A 17,707-nucleotide genomic window follows, 5' to 3' on the forward strand; every position below is an offset into this window, starting at 1 on the left:
TGCTTCCGCGCTCAGATAGCAGCTGCATTCATCCCTGAACTTGTCACTGGTAAGTTCAGACGAGCGGCACAGCTTACTTCCGCGTCAGATGACATCGTGCACTTGCTTTTTGCGCATCAGAAGATCGACGAACGTCAGCTATGTTTACTCTCTGGCCAGCCGTGGCGGGGTTGATTGATTGATATGTGGGGTTTAACGTCCCAAAACCACCATATGTTTATGAGAGACGCCGTAGTGGAGGGCTCCGGAAATTTCGACCACCTGAGGTTCTTTACCATGCGCCCCAATCTGAATACACGGGCCTGCAGCATTTCCGCCTCCATCGGAAATGCAGACGCCGCCGCCGGGATTCGATCCCGCGACCTGCGGGTCAGCAGCCGAGTGCCTTAGCCACTTGACCACCGTGGCGGGGCCCGTGGTAGCGTGTAGCGGATCTCGTGACGTCATCGGCCACGGATTCTTGTGACGTCATGGGATACCCACCATGAACAACAGAGCTGCTCCCTGTTTCGGTTTCTGTCGTTTTTTGCGTAATTAAAATTATTGACGAGTGCCTGGGCAAAATGAAGCACCCCAGCTTTTTCAGGACTGTAAATATTATTATAAAACTGCATTATCTCAATATGGATGAAAATGCACCAGAGTTCCCCTTTAAGGCATCGGTTTTTCAAAGCGAGAAAACGATGTTGCGAATCTATCGTCACGTCGCATTTCTTGGACAACACGTTCGAACAAGAGACATCAACCTATGAGTCATATGCATTTGCATTTTACAGCCGCTGGAAACAGTTCATCGATCTCGCCTGTATTGTCGGCAAGTCTCCTGTGAAACATAATGCGTGGAGGCTTTAAAGGCGGACCGAGAGAACAGCCCTTCGGCAGCTGTGCGAGCCCAGAACACGCGCCACTCTCGATAAATCAAATCAGCGTTAGCTTCCGGCGTCACGTCACGGGCGCCTAACGTTATCAAGAACTCGACTACACGCGAACGCTAACGAGTGATTGACGTGGGGAAGTCTAAGAGAGCAAGAGAGCGAACAGTGACTGGCACGCTGCCAATAAGCTTTCTTAGCGTCAAGAGACGCCAGAAACTTGAGAGAAAGGCATCGCAAACATTGCCCATAAGCCTCGGGCGAAGTCGACCGGGTTCTACGCGAATAATTTCTCTTTTTATTTGAAACTCCGTGCCATTAGGGCAGCTTAACGCGAAACGTCGAAAGACTTTCCTCTTGTATACCAGCGCAGTTTGTGTTTATGTGTACGCACGGCTATACGAAGCAACGAAAAAAAATAAAGAACACGTCAACAGTTTGTGCGCTCGTATCACGTTAACGAGGTAGAATGTGGTGGCGTCTCTCCGGTGTTTGTGGGTGAGAATCTGAGCTCGTGCACACGCTCAAGTTATTTACTCGTGCCTTGCTTTGACGTCGCTGCGTTAAAGTGCACGGAGCAATTACCACGACCCATCCGTCAGCGCCGACATGATTGAACGTATACGGTAATGCTCATAATGTGTTGAGCTTCCTATTTCTGTCACTAGAGAAGGCCGTAGCGCTGCGATCGTCTAGCGGCATGGTGAGTGCCGTGTATATAATGCGTAAATTTGGTTGCTGCCTTTGAGTATGTATTTAGATGCTCTTGAAGCTTGGTAATTGCACGCCATTTTTTACAGTGTCCAAGCAACTGTGCTTTTGCAAACTTAGCCAGTTTTACAATTATAACCGAATATTATAGGTTTAAGCGAATTAGCTTGCAATGTCACAAAGCATTTGGATTAACCCAGGGAAGTTTATTGGATACTAATAACAGACTAACAATAGTTCCGGTGAGTACAACAGCGCCGGGTAACAAGATGGCTTCAGTGGGACGTACAAAATAGAGCGTAGGTACGATGCAGCTTAAAGCCCTGCAATACTATCACATAACACTCTTTAAAGAAAGTTTTCTTTTCCGAAAGAATTCTACATGCATACACAGAATTCCTTCATCTGGTACAGTTGCGTACACAAGACATTTATAGTACACCATAATATACATGCATATGTACAATGAGAAATGTTTGCACGTGTCAAAGAAATTTCTAGCGTGCACAATGAAAACTACGTGCAGATGTACACACACTTCATGAACAGGAACAAAAATACATATATTATGCTAAATACAAGTTTCAGTGAAAGGGCAAAGACGGCTATACCTCTCAGTAATTAAGGAAAGGCATGGTCAGTTTGTTCTTTTTAAGAATAAATCGTGTTAACCAGCGCAGGAGGAATGCTTATTTCTCCAAAGTGACTAGCTCTTCCTTCAGATGTGTCAACATCAAGGCTCCTAAAGGATGTAGCAGAATAAACATGGCTCTCTGCGGCCGACCCCGCAGGTGAGCCGCTCCCCTCCGCTTCTATACAACACAAAAAATCACAGCATATCCATGGAGTGCATGATGAAGAGTGGCACGAAGCATCCGTCCGTTTGTTTTTGCTTGCGTCCATCTATCCGTCCGTCCATCCGTCTGTCCGTGAATCTGTCTGTCTCTCCGTCAATACGCTGCCGGCTATTGGCCCTGCGCTTCCTGTTGCGCCTCGTACAAGGAGAGAAATCCCCCGCAAGAACTCTGGCATATTATTTTCCAGGCACTCACCTTCGGTATTTAATGCCTAATGTGCACCTTAATCGGGGCCCACAAGCAGTAGTACTTCCCTCGTTTTATGTTTTGTGAAACAGCTGTCGCATTTTTTCGTCATATCCAGTCGACTTGCCCTGGGGTAGATGTGTTGGACTATCCAATCGTTGACACAGCAGCCGCTTTGTTGCTCCCATTAGTTCCTCTGGCAAGCCGCACCCGCTCAAGTCGTGTGTCTTGGAGCACGCTGACGGCATCATTTCTGCCTGGCCACCACCGGGACTTCATGTGGCGGCTGGAGTGGGAAGAATCACTCTTCCTACTCTTGACCGCCTCGAAAGGTGGAGAACGGTCCAGTCACCAACATGTCCGAACTGCTCCCTACGGGAAACAAATGGGCATGCTTTAAGACAACGCATCGTTGCCCGTGTTTCCTGGAGGGCTGTGCATGGAGGATTTCATGGCCTCGGAGTGAACCGCTTTGTTTCTTCTGGACGTTGTTCTCGAAGCCGCTTCGCCTGCCTTCTCGTTGTTGCTAGTGCCTACTCTCTTTGGCCGTTGTGAGGCTGATGCAGCAGGTCGTCGCCACCGTGCTCTCTTCCTGATTTTGGAGTGAGTGTACAAAGAAGTTCTATCTGTTTTGTCGGAGGAACTCTTCTTTCTGGGCGAGGAGGAATTCCTTCGACACTGGTCCTGCCCTTTTGTGTTCGTCTGCGAGAGACGTGTAAGGCTTGTTTTCATGCCTGCCTGGTATTGGTAGGTTATTATTTGTTTAATACTCCCACAAATACCTTGTAAATACTATGTAAATATCTGACATGTAGATCTTTACATTTCATTTGTGTGTTCTTCGTTTACCATGTATTGTGCAAATGTAGACATATATTTTTGTAACACTTCTTGTGTATCTGTGTATGTTGTGTTCCGTTTACATATGTAAACATATCTTTTTGTAACAACTTTCGGTGTGTCTGTGGATGTTGTGTTCTGTCGCGATGTTCTGTTGGATTGTAATTATTATTCACTGTCCACGAGAATAAATTTCTTTAAACAGCTTCGCCCCTAAAAAATTGGCAGATCCCACAGTGGGAATCGATGATATGCGAAGCACGAATGCGAAATGTTGATATGCCACTTTAAAATCAGCACAGCGTTAAAAAATGGAGGTAAATGATGCCTTACATGACTTCCGTGTCATGAATATCATGTTTGGATGTGTGGTTTACATTCGTCATCTATTCACCTGATGTGGTACCAATTTTAGTATATGTGGAGGTAGCGAAACGGCCTCGAGCATGGTATGAACGTGGTATGTTGTCATGTTCTTACATGACACGCGTGTCAGGATTATCATATTTGCACCAATCATATATTTCGTCATCCATTGAAGTCACGTAACACCAAATTTGGCATATGTGGAGCTAGCAAAACAGCCGCGAGCGCATCAATAATGGCCCATTATACTCCAATCTAGCGTTGACGCGAGCGCACGCTGGGCACAGTGACGCTACGTTAGCAAAACGCAAGCACTCTATTGTCTGACGCCAGGCGCGATCAGCATCCGTCGGTGCCGAGCGACGGCAACCGGCGCGAAAGGCGACATGCTGCGTTTCGCACCGATGCGTTACCCAGAAAACACTGCGTCTTCCTATATTCGTGATGGAGAGACACCGGACGCACTGAAACGCACCTGCGTCTAAGTAACGCAGCGCTGCGCGCACATGCGAGTATAGGGCAGGACCGGCGCCTGGCGTGGCAACGCCGACGTGACGCGACGAAATGCATTGGCGCCTTGACTGTGGCATGTAGTCATGTTCTCACATGACACGCATATCATGATCATCATGTTTGCACCAGTCACATATCTTCATCATCCAATGTCGTCAAATTATACCAAATTTGGCATATGTGAAGCTAGCGGAACGGCCGCGAGTGCATCGTTAGAGTGGCATGCAGTGATGTTACATGACACGCATGTCGTGATTATCATGTTTGGATATGTCATTTACCTATGTCGTCCATTCGCGCCGCGTAGCACCGAGTTTGGTACATGTGTACGGCCGCGAGCACATTATGAGCGCAGCATGTAGTCATGTTGCTACATGACACGCATCTCATGTTTTTCATGTTTGCACCAGTATCAACACTTCGTCATCCATTCACGTACTGTAATACCAAATTTGGTGTATGTGACGCTAGCGAAACGGTCGCGAGTGCATCATGAGCGTGGCATACAGTCATGTTGTTACATGACATGCATGTCAAAATTTTCGTGTTAAGGTCTGTCGCTTGAGTTCGCCATGCAATCATGTAATACCATACCAGTTTTGCAACATATCATGTGAACAAAACCACCGCAAGAGCAGCAAGACCATGACATGTAAATCATGACATTTATGACATTCATGTCATGATTTTCATGTTAAAACTAGACAGTTATGTTCATAATACAGTCATGTTTTATCATACCAAGTTTGGTATTGATACCATTATCCAAATTGCCAGGAGAGCTAAAAGTCGTAGGTGGCTAGATAGATAGATAGATAGATAGATAGATAGATAGATAGATAGATAGATAGATAGATAGATAGATAGATAGATAGAAACACTCAATGTCGCCGAAGTTCACTACGTAATGCTTCGCATTTAAAAACACAAAATTTGTGTTTAGAGAAATATGTTCTCACGAGCAGTGAACGTCAAATACGACGCAACAGAACATCACGATAGAACACAACATCCACAGACACACCGATATCGACCAAAGTAAGTGCTAGAACCATCGTCCACATACTGGCCGAACAGCGACTAGTCGCAGCTCCCGTGGACGCTATTGCTTGCGCTGGTTACTGCTATTGAAAGCATTCAGGAAAACTATAGAAGATGATTCGCCGTCGCCGCGAAGTTCCGGATAAAGACCGCACCATTCACGTCGCGTGGTATCTTATGTTGCGGGTACGAGGGACAACACGCACGTTTATCTGAGAATATTGGTGGTGTAATTGCACGCTGCCAGTTTTATAATCCTCCGCTGTAGCCCGGCGACGGCTGCGAATGTCTGTCCTATAGCGTCTGAGCGCACACGAGACCAAGGCACAACGTCTTGGAGAAGAGAGTTTGAGATATGGGGGCCCAAGACCCTGGGTCTCCAAGCTGAGTTGCGTAGGTTGCTCTTGCGTTCGGAGGATCAGCTGAGTTCCAGAGTTGGGCCAAACGCAGACAACATTGGGTCAAACGTATACGGGGTGCCACACGTGGGGAAGTTTACACTGGCGACGCAAGATTCCTGGGACCGACGCTAGTTTTCGCTTTCAGGGGCGAAGCTCCGTGAGCCGTGGGTCGTGCGTCCGCGATGTATGTATGTATGTAGTAGTAGTAGTAGTAGTAGTAGTAGTAGTAGTAGAAGTAGTAGTAGAAGTAGCAGTAGCCACACCTACTCAGCCGGAATAGAGGAGCGCCACGCGCTCACTCTTTTGAATGGAGGAGGAAACCCGCGCACGTTAATCATAAATAAAAATACAGTTTTTTCAATTAAATAGCCTAGCGAGACGAGTATAGGTAACATAATCTACCATAAAATTTGCCTAGTAGTTGATGCTTACTAAATGAAAAAAAAAACTGCTAACAGAAAAACGTACTTTGAGCACTATCTGACCAGAAACGGTTGGCACGTTAAACTCGCTGGGCGTAACCTCCTTGATTGTAGCGAGGTTTAGCAAGGGTTGGGCTGCAGTGCCATGAACTAGCGGCAGTTAAAGATGGGAGCTAGACAGTAAGTACAGGCCGTAACCCTTATTTCGCACTGAAGCATCCGCTTTCTACAGCGAGCGAAATTCTACTGCCGCCGAAACGCAGAGTCGTTCGCACTGGACGCACCCCGCGCCGCCGAACATGCCATCTACCACGGGGCGAACGCGGGATGAATGCGCTGTCTCCCGGTTGTTGTCGCGGCTCGCAAACGCCGCGAGGCTATCCGGTGATCTAGTCTTTGATGATTCTCGTACGCAGGAAGCAAGAAGAAGCTGTAGTGCTTACTTTGCTCAGCAAGTGGCTGTCTTGTAATGCATGAAGAGTAGGAAAAAGCACTGACGCCAGCGGCGTTGGTGGTTTCGTCTTGCCTTGGAAGACTGCGACAAGCTCGGTCACTTCTACAAAATACGACGTGAAATAGGCACAGAGTGGGTTAAACTCCCGTTGGTTACAACGTACAGTTACGTGCACTGCGACATGACAAGTGAATAGGGCTTCGCCGCCAATTTTCGAAATTCCTTGACTAGCAATCCCATTGGTCCACCGCCACCAATTCGGCGGCAGACGCTGCAGAAATCGGTCCGAGAGCGATCGGCACGGAGAGGGCCCTTTCGGGGGATTTGGCCACTGCCGAAAAGGATTTGATGCACTTTCGGTGACCGGAATGCTCAGTGTGAACGCGCCCTAAGAAAGTGCGTGCGTTCCGTTGCTCCAGCAGAGTCTCCAGGTGCCACCGAGCAAACAAGCGAACGGTCACCCCAAAACAAGCAAAAAAAGTGGCAGCGCTTCTACGAATAAGACCAAAATAAGCGGAAGGTAAACAAATATTCCTATTCTTGAAAATTGCGTTGTAGTACAGAAGAAAATACTACGAATACATCTGAAAGTTTTGCAAATATTTTACATACTGAGAATAGGTTCATGAATAAAGGTAGGCATTTTTCTAGCCTTGCACTCATCGTGTCCGACATCTGGCAGATCAGGATAATTAATCCATGGCATTCACGTTCGCAGAACCATACATGTTTTTTTTGCGTTGAATAGTTGCATCATTTTTGCGGCCGGTTGAAAGCCTCGGCAGCGAACACCACAGAACTTAAGGCTATAGCGAACGTGGAAGATGGCGCTCAATGGAAGAGTGCATGCAGCTTTAACTGGACGCAACCAATCCTGCAGCTGACGTTCCTTTTCCCACTCTTTTTACAATACTTCTTTGTCGTAATTTGACTACTTCGAAGCCTTAGCAATGCACTATGACGACACGGGGACACAAGAAAGGAACACACCTGACCAGTGCAGACGGACAACTGATCTTTATTCACTAAGAAACCACCAAATATACTCTTTTTCCACCCCTCATGAACATTGCGCGTGAGCAAATCGGCATCGTAGAATCATTCAGACAAAACCTTACCGTAGAAGGTGTAATCTTGCATCTTAAGGGCGTCATGTCTCATAAGGACATGTGCGTCAGTCACTCTACGGTCTTGCTAAATGATAATGAAACTGAATGGCCGAACAAGATAGGAGATTCCACGGTCCACAGCGAAGGTCTTATCAGTTCATGTGAATGATTGTAGGCTGCCGATTTGCTCACAATGTGCGTTAAAAAGTATATTTTGTGGTTTTTCAGCGAATAACGATCAGTTATTACGCGCTGGTCCAGCGTTCTCCTTTCTTGTGTGCCCTCGTGTGTGTGTGCTGAAGTTGCAATGTGCTAGAAGCACCGACTGATGTAGGGAAGCGTAGTTTCGCCACGTTTGATAACAAATTGCGTGCTGGGCGATGAAACATTATTTTCCGAAAGAGCAAAAGTAAGCCCCCCTCCCCCCGAAAAAAAAAAAAACACGACACGCGACCATAAAAATTTGCAAGCGTTTCGCTGAAAAAACAAGCCCAAATACGCTTATAATAAGTTGAATTGGCAACACTGTCCTCAAGTCCAGCCGTATCACCTCTCGTATAGTTCTTGGATTGTCCGTTGGATGGTGGTACTTTTATATGATAAATATTGGCCATGAGGACCTCCACTAGAGAGGCCAGCCAGCGTTGCGATCTTTTTAACGTCACAGATAGGATCAATGCGTGCGCTCGCCTTGCTGCATAGTAATTGAGGAATACGGCAGCCTTGCTTTCGCGACACCACTTGCATTATCCCCCATGACTGCACCGGTTCTTATTCGCGATTTGACGATGCAAATAAGACACGAGAGCGGCACCGGGGATCCCGATCCGTAGTTTGCTTGGCCTATTATGAGGTCTTATCAGTTCTTTAAGTACTGGTCTTCAAAACAAAAGGAAGCACGCATGGTGTCCACAACAAGTGTGCTGTAAGTGTGGTGTTCTAGTAGAGAACACAACCCGGCATCCTATGAGTGATGTCATCACGTAGGTGGCGCCACAGTGTGTCCTCGAGGCCAATATGATGAAAAGATGCAAGATGGCGGCACTTGGAGTGTTCACAAGATGGACGGACGGATGGAAAGACGCACGGACGGACAGACAGACAGACAGACAGACAGACAGACAGACAGACAGACAGACAGACAGACAGACAGACAGAGAGATGCACGAATGGTCAAATAGACGGACGCGCAGACGGAAGAACGAATGCACAGAAAGACACAAGGAATGACGGACGGACGGACGCATGATAGAACGCAGGGACAGGCGCACGGACGGACGCTTGAACAGGCACTTGGACGGACGCACGGATGGACGCAAGGGCGAAGGCACGGACGGATGAAAGCAAAAACGAAAGGACGGGCGGAAGCGCGGACAAACTGATGATGAGTGATGCTTCGCCCCACTCATCATCATTCACTCCAAGGATATGCTGTGATTTTTGGGCCTTCGATCAACACGAACGCAGGAGCCCAAGATTGCCTTTAGTTCTGCACGTGCGCTCTATAACGTCGCAAACTTTTTGAGTCCCCAAGCTCGTTGTGGCCCCAATTATCAAACTCTCTCTATATAATAGAGAGTTTGAGAATTAGGGGCCCAGGACACTGGGTCCCCAATTCATGACCACATGACCACATGCGCGCGGTGTTTCCCACGCGCCTAAGGTTTCCCGAAATGTGGTGGAGCGAGAGCGAAATAGTTTTTAGGCAGCGGTCATCATTGCTCTAGCATTGTGGCAGTATATCAACTAGCATTGTGGCAGTATATCAACTATGGTGTAGTTCAGCAGGTACATGATCTCACGCTATTAAGCTCTACAGGACACGGTTTCAGCTGCTGGTCACGACGGCTCCAGGGGCTAGAAACAAGGACACCAGTGTATATTTAGGCGTGCCCTTGCGAGGAGGGGGGGCAAGGGAGGCCATTACTTTCACAGGCAGCTTAGATCAATGAATGAGGCAGATTTTGTACCCCAAAGTCTGCCCCACACGTTGACCTAAGTATGAAGGGGGGCGGCGCTGCGATGAACGTTTGCCCCCCCTTTTTGTGTGAAACCCAGCGCACGTTTGTGAATGCGTATACTTAGATTTTGGTGCAAGTTAAAGAACTGTAAGTGGTGAAAATTAATCCAGAGTACACTAAAAAAGGCGTGCTTCATAATTATTTCGTAATTTTGCTCCGTAACACCTCAGAAATCATTATGATTGGTCATTATTGTGACAGTGAATGAATTCTCGAGGCCCTCTTGAGTTGCTCGGAGGATTTCAAGCTGAACGGTTGCGCCGCCCGCAACCTCCCACGCCATCTTAGCTCTTGCCGACTGGTTCGCTCTACGAGATCTCCTGACGCCGTGCAGCTTTCATCGTGTGGTGCCCCGTCCTCTGACTTCTTAGACCGGCTCCCAACTTTCCTATCTGCTCTTTTAGGGGCGAAGATCCTTATAGTGGCACCCATTCGTCCCTCGTAGTCGTAGTAGTAGTCGTAGTGTGTAACCGGTTTTACATTTTGACCTCCAAGGTGGTGCCGGTGAGAGATTTCTTCTGTGCGTTGTTGAACAATAAAAAAAATTCGCAGCGTGTGCGTTACCTAAAAGCCGAATTCTCCCTTCTCTCATTCCCCCTTAGCAGCCATTGGCATGTACATTGAGCACTATCTGACAAGAAAGGGTTGCTACGTTATACTCGCTGGGCATAACCTCCTTGGATTTAGAAAGGTTTAGCGAGCGTTGGGCCGCAGTGCCATGAATACAGTGAACTAGTATGTACCATGAACTCGAGGTGGTTAAAGGTGGGAAGTCGACACGAAGCGCAAGCCGTAAGAAAGTGTGCGTGTGCCATTTCTCGTTTAGTCCTTGGAATGTCCGCTGGATGGCGGTGCATATGCGGAATATATTATGAAAAGATGCGAGATGGTGCTACTTGGACTGTTGAATAGATGGACGAACGGACGGACACACAGACAGATGCATGGACAGACTCACGGATGGCTGCACCGACGGATGGATGCATGGACGGACGCAGGGGCGGATGCATGGACGAACGCAGGGACGGACGCACAGATAGATGTGTGGACGCATGAACAGACGCACGCACGGACGGGCGAATGGACGCACGGACGGTCACACAGACGGATGCATGGACGGACGGAAGCAAGAACGAATGGTCGGATGGATGCTTTGCCCCACTCTCCATCATTGACTCCGTAGATATGCTGCCATTTTCTTTCTGTTGCTTGCCTGTCGTATTTCTCTGTGTATATCTTTCAACTACCCTTTTATCCCTCCTTCCCCCATCCCTTACAAGGCACTGCGCCATGTAGCCCAAGAGGCAGACAGATTGGATTGTATAAACTTTTATTTGGTCCTCCAAAACACAGATCACTGTGTTGCGGGCCGCTTCCACGTGGGGAATGAGATGCCGAGCTTCTCAGCCGCATCACGGGCCTGGTGGACAGCCCAGAACTGATATGTCAAGGACGAGCTGCGGATTGCCGCCTCCCATCTGGCAGAGGTGATGCTCCATAAATGAGCAAATTTCGTACACTGCCAGAGCATATGTTCTAATGAAGCTATTTCCCCACAATGTAGCCAAAGATTACTTGGCTATAGGTCAGGGTGCTTGATGTGTATCATTTTCAAAGTAGGGTACATCCGCGTTTGCAAAAGCCCTAATGTAAGTGCTTGGGGCCAAGTTAGGTTTTTGTCAGGTGGAAGGGAAACCCCTTTAGACAGGTAGAAATGTTTATGGAGCTCGTTATATGTTGTAAGAATTTCCCAGTTATCCGCTTCACCGGTAGAACGCATGCCCGGGGAGGTGCGGTTGGAGAGGTGTCGCGCCGCCTCGTGTGGTGCTTCATTGAGATTGGGAGGGGAGTCGTTGATTTGTCCAAGGTGAGCTGGGAACAAACTCACAAGATAGTGCGTTATGCCCTTGCCATGTAGTATTCTCAGCGTTTGTTCTGATACCGTCCCCTTGGTGAAGGCCCGTAGTGCTGCCATGGAATCACTGTAGACGACTTAAATGATACCCATCTTGAGCGCTAAGGTGGTGGCCACTTGTTCAGCAATGATTGGGTTTTTCGTCCTGACCGTCGCTGAGTTGACGACACGGCTAGCCCCATCGACCACCACTGCCACAAAAGCTTTCCTATTGGCGTAGGAAGCCACGTCAACAAATACGACCCCTCATACCTTGTTTGAGACTTGACGAAGTATAGTCCTGTCCCTCGCTAGTCTTCTTCCTATGTGTTCTGGATGCATGTTTCGTAGTATAGGAGATACCATGATACTCTCCCTGACGGTATCGGGGATATTATTGTACTTGAGTCTAATCGTCATTGGGTGTTGGCCCAGCTCCTGCAAGATCATTCTCCCCGACCTTCTTGTAGATAACCTTGCAAACTGTGCTCTCTCTTGGGCTTCTGCTATTTCTTCAAGCGTGTTGTGAAGGCCAAGCTCAAGTAGACGTTTGGTGCTGGTTGTATGGGTAGGCTCATGACCTTCTTGATAACTTCCCTGTGGAGCACATTCAGTTTCTCGGACTCTGCTCTAGACCAGTTGTGCAATGCTGCCTCGTACGTCAAGCGGCTTAAAACAAACGCATGTATTAGTCGGATGAGGTTTCGCCTTGATCGTATTTCTTTTGTTGACCACTCTGTGAATTAGGTGCACTGCAATGTCTGTTTTCCAAGCTAACATGGCTATAGATTTGCTGTTAGCGCCGGTAGACTCCTACATGTTCAGGACTATGATGGAGTCGACCCTCTTGATGGCATCCCCTTGATTTGTACGAAGGTGGAGGTCTATCTGGTTTAACGTCTTGTGTCGCCTGGGCTTCGGTCCCCGGCATGTAGTCAGATACAGTAAAAATTCTGACTTGCTCGTGGAGCACTTGAGCCCAGAAGGACAAAGGTACTCTTCTACGGTGTCAGTCGCCTCTAACAGGGTGCTCTCAATCTGCCCCTCGCTCCCCCGTGTGCACCAGATGGTAATGTCATCTGCGTAGATGCTGTGCTCCAATCCTTCAATGCTCGATAATTTATTTGACAGTCCAATCATGGCAATGTTGAACAGCATTGGTGATATCACTGCCCCTTGCTGCGTGCCCCTTGCTTCTAGTTCGATTGCAATGGTCTCGATATCTGCAATCTTCATCATGGCTTTCCGATCTGTAAGAAAGGACCATACGTAGTCATAGAAAGCTTTCCCCAGACCAAGCTTGGAAATCGCTTCGTGTATGAATGAGTGGTGGATGTCAAACGCTTTTTCTAGATCTAGGCACAGAATGGCTCTCATGTCTTTGGTTTCATTGTCGATGACCTGGTGTTTTATAAGCTTCAATGCATCTTGTGTGGATAGCCCTGCCCTGAATCCAACCATACTGTGTATATATGTCGTTATCTTCCAAGTACTTGTTTATCCTGTGCAGTATGGCATGTTCTGCAACCTTGCCGATACATGATGTCAAGAATATTGGCTTCATGTTTTCCAAGTTAGGGGGCTTTCCTGGCTTAGGAATAAGGATTGTGTTGGCCAGCTTCAACTGCTCTGGCACCCTGCCTTCTCTCCATGCTGCATTGATCATATCCTCCAGGGTTTCAATTGAATCGTCATCAAGGTTACGAAGGGCCTTGTTTGATATACCGTCCGGGCCAGGGGCCGACCTGCCGTTGAGGTCATGCAAGGCTCTTCTGATCTCCTCGATGGTAAAGTCGCCTTCAAGGCCTGGAATGGGCGTTCCCTGGTACTGTCTACTTGGTGGTACCAATCCTATTTTAATTGGGAGGTACTTATGCACGAGCCGCTGCACCGCCTGCTGTTCCGTAGAGAGCCATATCTCTTGATGCAAAATTTGAGCGATAACATGCTCTTGATTAGTTTTGGTGGTGTTTTCGTTGAGGAGACGTTTTAACATATTCCATGTCTTGCCATCGCGCATCTGACAATCGACGGAGTTGCAGATTTTGTCCCATTGCAGCCTAGATAGCGCACTACAATGTTCCTCGACTAATCTGTTTACCTCAGCTATCTTCTTCCTCAATCTTCGGTTCAGGCGCTGACCCTTCCAACGGTTCAGTAGTTCTTGCTTTGCCTCAAGAAGATAAGCGAGCCGGCTATCCATTCCTTTAAACGGAAAATCTGTGGTAATGGTTGAGGAGACGGATTTGGTGTCCTCTTTAATCGCTTGACCCACTGCTCTAAGCCTGGTCTGCGGCCATCTTGTTCCCTTTCCATCCTTACCTTCCTGAACGTATCCCAGCCTGTGAAGTGGAATTAGACATAAACTATTTGCCGACGGCAATTAGGTGCCTTTTTTCCTACTCTCAAAAACCACTCATTCTGGAGTGAAGTACGTTCATTTTTGCTATAGAGTTTTCGTGACTGACGACTTCCGAGTCAATATAATGCTTATTCAAAATTTTCTGCACTTGATAAGGTGCGGATACAAGTTCGTACCTTAACTCGATCCTGTTGTTGCCCAAAGATTTGTAATCGCTGTCAGTGCTTCGTGTTTTGAAAAAAAAAAGACACCGATTTTGTAAAGGGAACTCGTGATAGTACCCGGGTTTGAGGTTTTAAAACTACAATATATGAAAGTCGCCGTAGTGGAGGTCTCTGGACACTTGATTTGATTGCTATGTGGGTAACATCTCCTTTTCTTTAGTAGTAACATGTACTCTTCATGAAATATTGTTCTTGAGCACGAGAGCAAACTGTCCTCACAGGTGGATGCAAGACATTACCTTACAGTGTGAAAGACCCCCTTGCTTGTACGTGTAGCCTGTACTGTTTATTTAACGATGGAGGCGGAAATGTTGTAGGCCCGTGTTTTCAGATTTGGGTGCACGTTAAAGAACACCAGGAGGTCGAAATTTTCGGAGCCCTCCACTACGGCGTCTCTCATATTCGTATGGTGGTTTTGGGACGTTAAATTCCACATATCAATCAATCAATTAGTGTTTATATAAGTTTCATCATCTCGAAGTGCATGAATGTCCTATCCTTGTAGAATTTTTGCATTGTACATCACTGCATACGCAAATAAGTTATTTTCGCTGTACTTAACAGCTTGCACTGCACTTACGCATGATCATCATTGTCTATCCTTCTACGTGCACGTAAGTTATGTGAGCTTTATCTCGTAATAAATTCTCTGAAACGGGTATCCCAAAATCACCCTATGATTATGCGAGACGCACCCGGCACTTGGACCATCTCGTGTTTGCCCACGGGATGGCTTTATGCTCTCTATCTATAGAGTATCAAGTACTCAAAATAATTAACCAATGTTTGTAAATTAAGGCGCACTGACATCGCACAGTGTACACGGGCCCTACCATTTCGCTTCTATAAAAATGTGACCGCCGCACCTGGCATCGAACCCGCGACCTGCGGGTCGGCCGGCCGAGCATCCTAACAGCTACGCCACCGCGGCGGACCGAAGGGTAACTTAGGATTGTACCACTGTCACGGTGTGATATTCTTTATTGACGCCTTCTTGCAGTGTACTGGTTACACTCTGCTTGCTTCCCAGAGCTTTCCTGCGCTATCTTCGGTGGTGGCGCTGGCAGCGGCCGTGCTCATGAGCGGCGTCGTGAGCGACCTGCTGCGGGACAAAGGCTGGCTCACCACCACGGGAACCAGGAGGCTCGCCTGTACCGGAGGTATGAGCACTTTACGAAAACATGACTAAACGTGTTACTTGAAGTCCCGGCGAAATCCACGGCCGGGAATCTGCCATAAAATGGACGGCACCGTATCTTAAAGATAAAATTGTTATTCCAGCGGAATACGTTTATATACGGATGGTTTAAAAATGAACGCATCTGTAAAACATGGATGAGCGCATGTGGGAACAGTTATAAAATGGTAACCTCTTGTTTGGCTTCTACGGCCCGCTTTCTCTCATTAGGCATATTGAGGTTCATGATGATTTCTGACCGAACATAACTTATCTCTAGTAACCTCCCTTCAAAAGTTCTCAACCAGAAGTGTTGTAAACTGGAAGCAGGTTAAACGCAGAAGGAAAGTGAGTGATGTGATATTAGAAGCTGTTAAACTGTAATTTCTTCAGACCAGAAGCGGAAACTTAAATTGACACGATGGAAAAGTAGTGGCACTTCTAAGCTAGCACTGTGTAATGGGGAAGTCCCGCAAGCACAGGACCGAGTTGAGTGGCCGAACTTGGGAGAGGCCTTTGTCCTGCAGGGGGCATTGTCAAGCTGATGATGATGATGATGAATGGTGAAATGATGTCATGGTGAAGAGTGGGATGCAACGTAAATGAAGTATTGAACTAAATCAATCGAAATGCAACGATTAAGCTGTGTTTAGGACTTTATCCTTTATGAACATCTCAAATAAAATAAGAGGCTTATTTTGCAAGTTTTATGGGGTATATATGGAATACTGCAGTTATGCCAGTGCAGAAAAACGCTGCTCGGGCCAGACGAAATATGGGAAGATATAGCGCCACTACTATACTCTGCTTCAGAAGTTCCCTTCAACACTGTGGAGCCTACAGTGCTCCCAGTGAATAGGACAGGCGATCAGCCCCTTCACAAGTATTCATCCGCGCCGTGTCGTCTGATCACCGTCTTCATGGCGTCTGCTCGCTGAATTGTCTTGCCCGCTTATTAAGTGTAACATTAGTAGTTTATTAACCTTAAAAGATAAATAAAGCTGCCAAACAAGCCATTACACTTCAACTTCAGGAAGTTTGACGTCCTAACTATATAATTTGTTTCTCTACCAAAGGTCGGTAGACGCTCATGCCGGCGGATAACTTCACTTTGTGGCTCTCCGACGCTGCTCGTGGCTCTGACATGACTGCTCTTCTTTCAACGCGTTACTTTCCGTCTCTCGTTGCAATGCTTCTTTTTTATATTTAGGGGCGAAGCTCCTTAAAGCGGCACCCGTTCGTTCCTCGTAGTAGTGCGTAACATGTCTTACGCTCTGACCTGCAAGGTGGTGCAGGTGGGAGATTTCTCCTGTGCGTCGTTGAACAATAAAAAATTCGCAGCATGCGCGTTACCTAAAAGCCGAATTGTCCCGTCTCTCATTTCCCATTAGCAGCAATTGGCATGTACATTGAGCACTATCTGACAAGAAAGGGTTGCTGCGTTATACTCGCTGGGTGTAACCTCCTTGGTTTTAAAAAGGTTTAGCGAGCGCTGGGCCGCAGTGCCATGAATACAGTGAACTAGTATATATCATGAACTCGAGGTGGTTAAAGGTGGGAAGTAGACACGAAGCGCAAGCCGTAAGAAAGTGTGCGTGTGCCACCTCTCATTCGGTCCTTGGAATGTCCGCTGGATGGCGGAGCTTCTATATGCGGAATATATGTTGAAAAGATGCGAGGTTGTGGTACTTGGAGTGTGGACTAGATGGACGAACGGACACACAGACTGATGCATGGATGGACGCATGAACGGACGCAGGGGCGGATGCATGGACGAACGCAGGGACGGACGCACGAACAGACGCACGCACGGACGGGCAGACGGACGCATGGACGGTCGCGAAGACGGACGCATAGACGGACGGAAGCAAGAACGAATGGACGGACGAATGCTTCGCCCCACTCTCCATCATTCACTCCGTGGATATGCTGCCAATTTTTTTCTAGCTCCACAAATACCAAATTTCGTGTTACGTGACATCAATGAATGACGAAATATATGAGTGGTGCAAACATGATAATCCTGACATACATGTCATTTTAAAGCATGGCAACATACCACGCTCATAGCGTGCTCACGGACGCTTTGCTAGCTCCACATATACTAAATTTGGTATCACGCAACATGAATGGATGACAAAGGTAAACGACACATCGAAACATGATAATAATGACACGGAAGTCATACAGGCTGCTACTTACCTCCACCTCGTAACGTTGTGCTGATTTTAAAGTGACACATCAAGATTTCTCATTC

The 17,707-nt window shown here is 47.3% G+C and overlaps 1 protein-coding gene across 1 annotated transcript in view; it reads left to right on the forward strand.

The window, feature by feature from the left end:
* LOC142792641 (vesicular glutamate transporter 2-like) overlaps positions 1 to 17,707 on the forward strand; it is a 92,774-nt gene that overhangs the window by 58,611 nt on the left and 16,456 nt on the right. Inside the window, exon 8 of the mRNA XM_075885654.1 lies at positions 15,274 to 15,433. Coding sequence (XP_075741769.1) covers positions 15,274 to 15,433 — 160 coding nt within the window. The remainder of the gene's footprint in view (positions 1 to 15,273; positions 15,434 to 17,707) is intronic.

This window comes from Rhipicephalus microplus, chromosome 2 (genome assembly GCF_043290135.1).
Source record: "Rhipicephalus microplus isolate Deutch F79 chromosome 2, USDA_Rmic, whole genome shotgun sequence".
NCBI classification, from domain to species: Eukaryota; Metazoa; Arthropoda; class Arachnida; order Ixodida; family Ixodidae; genus Rhipicephalus; species Rhipicephalus microplus.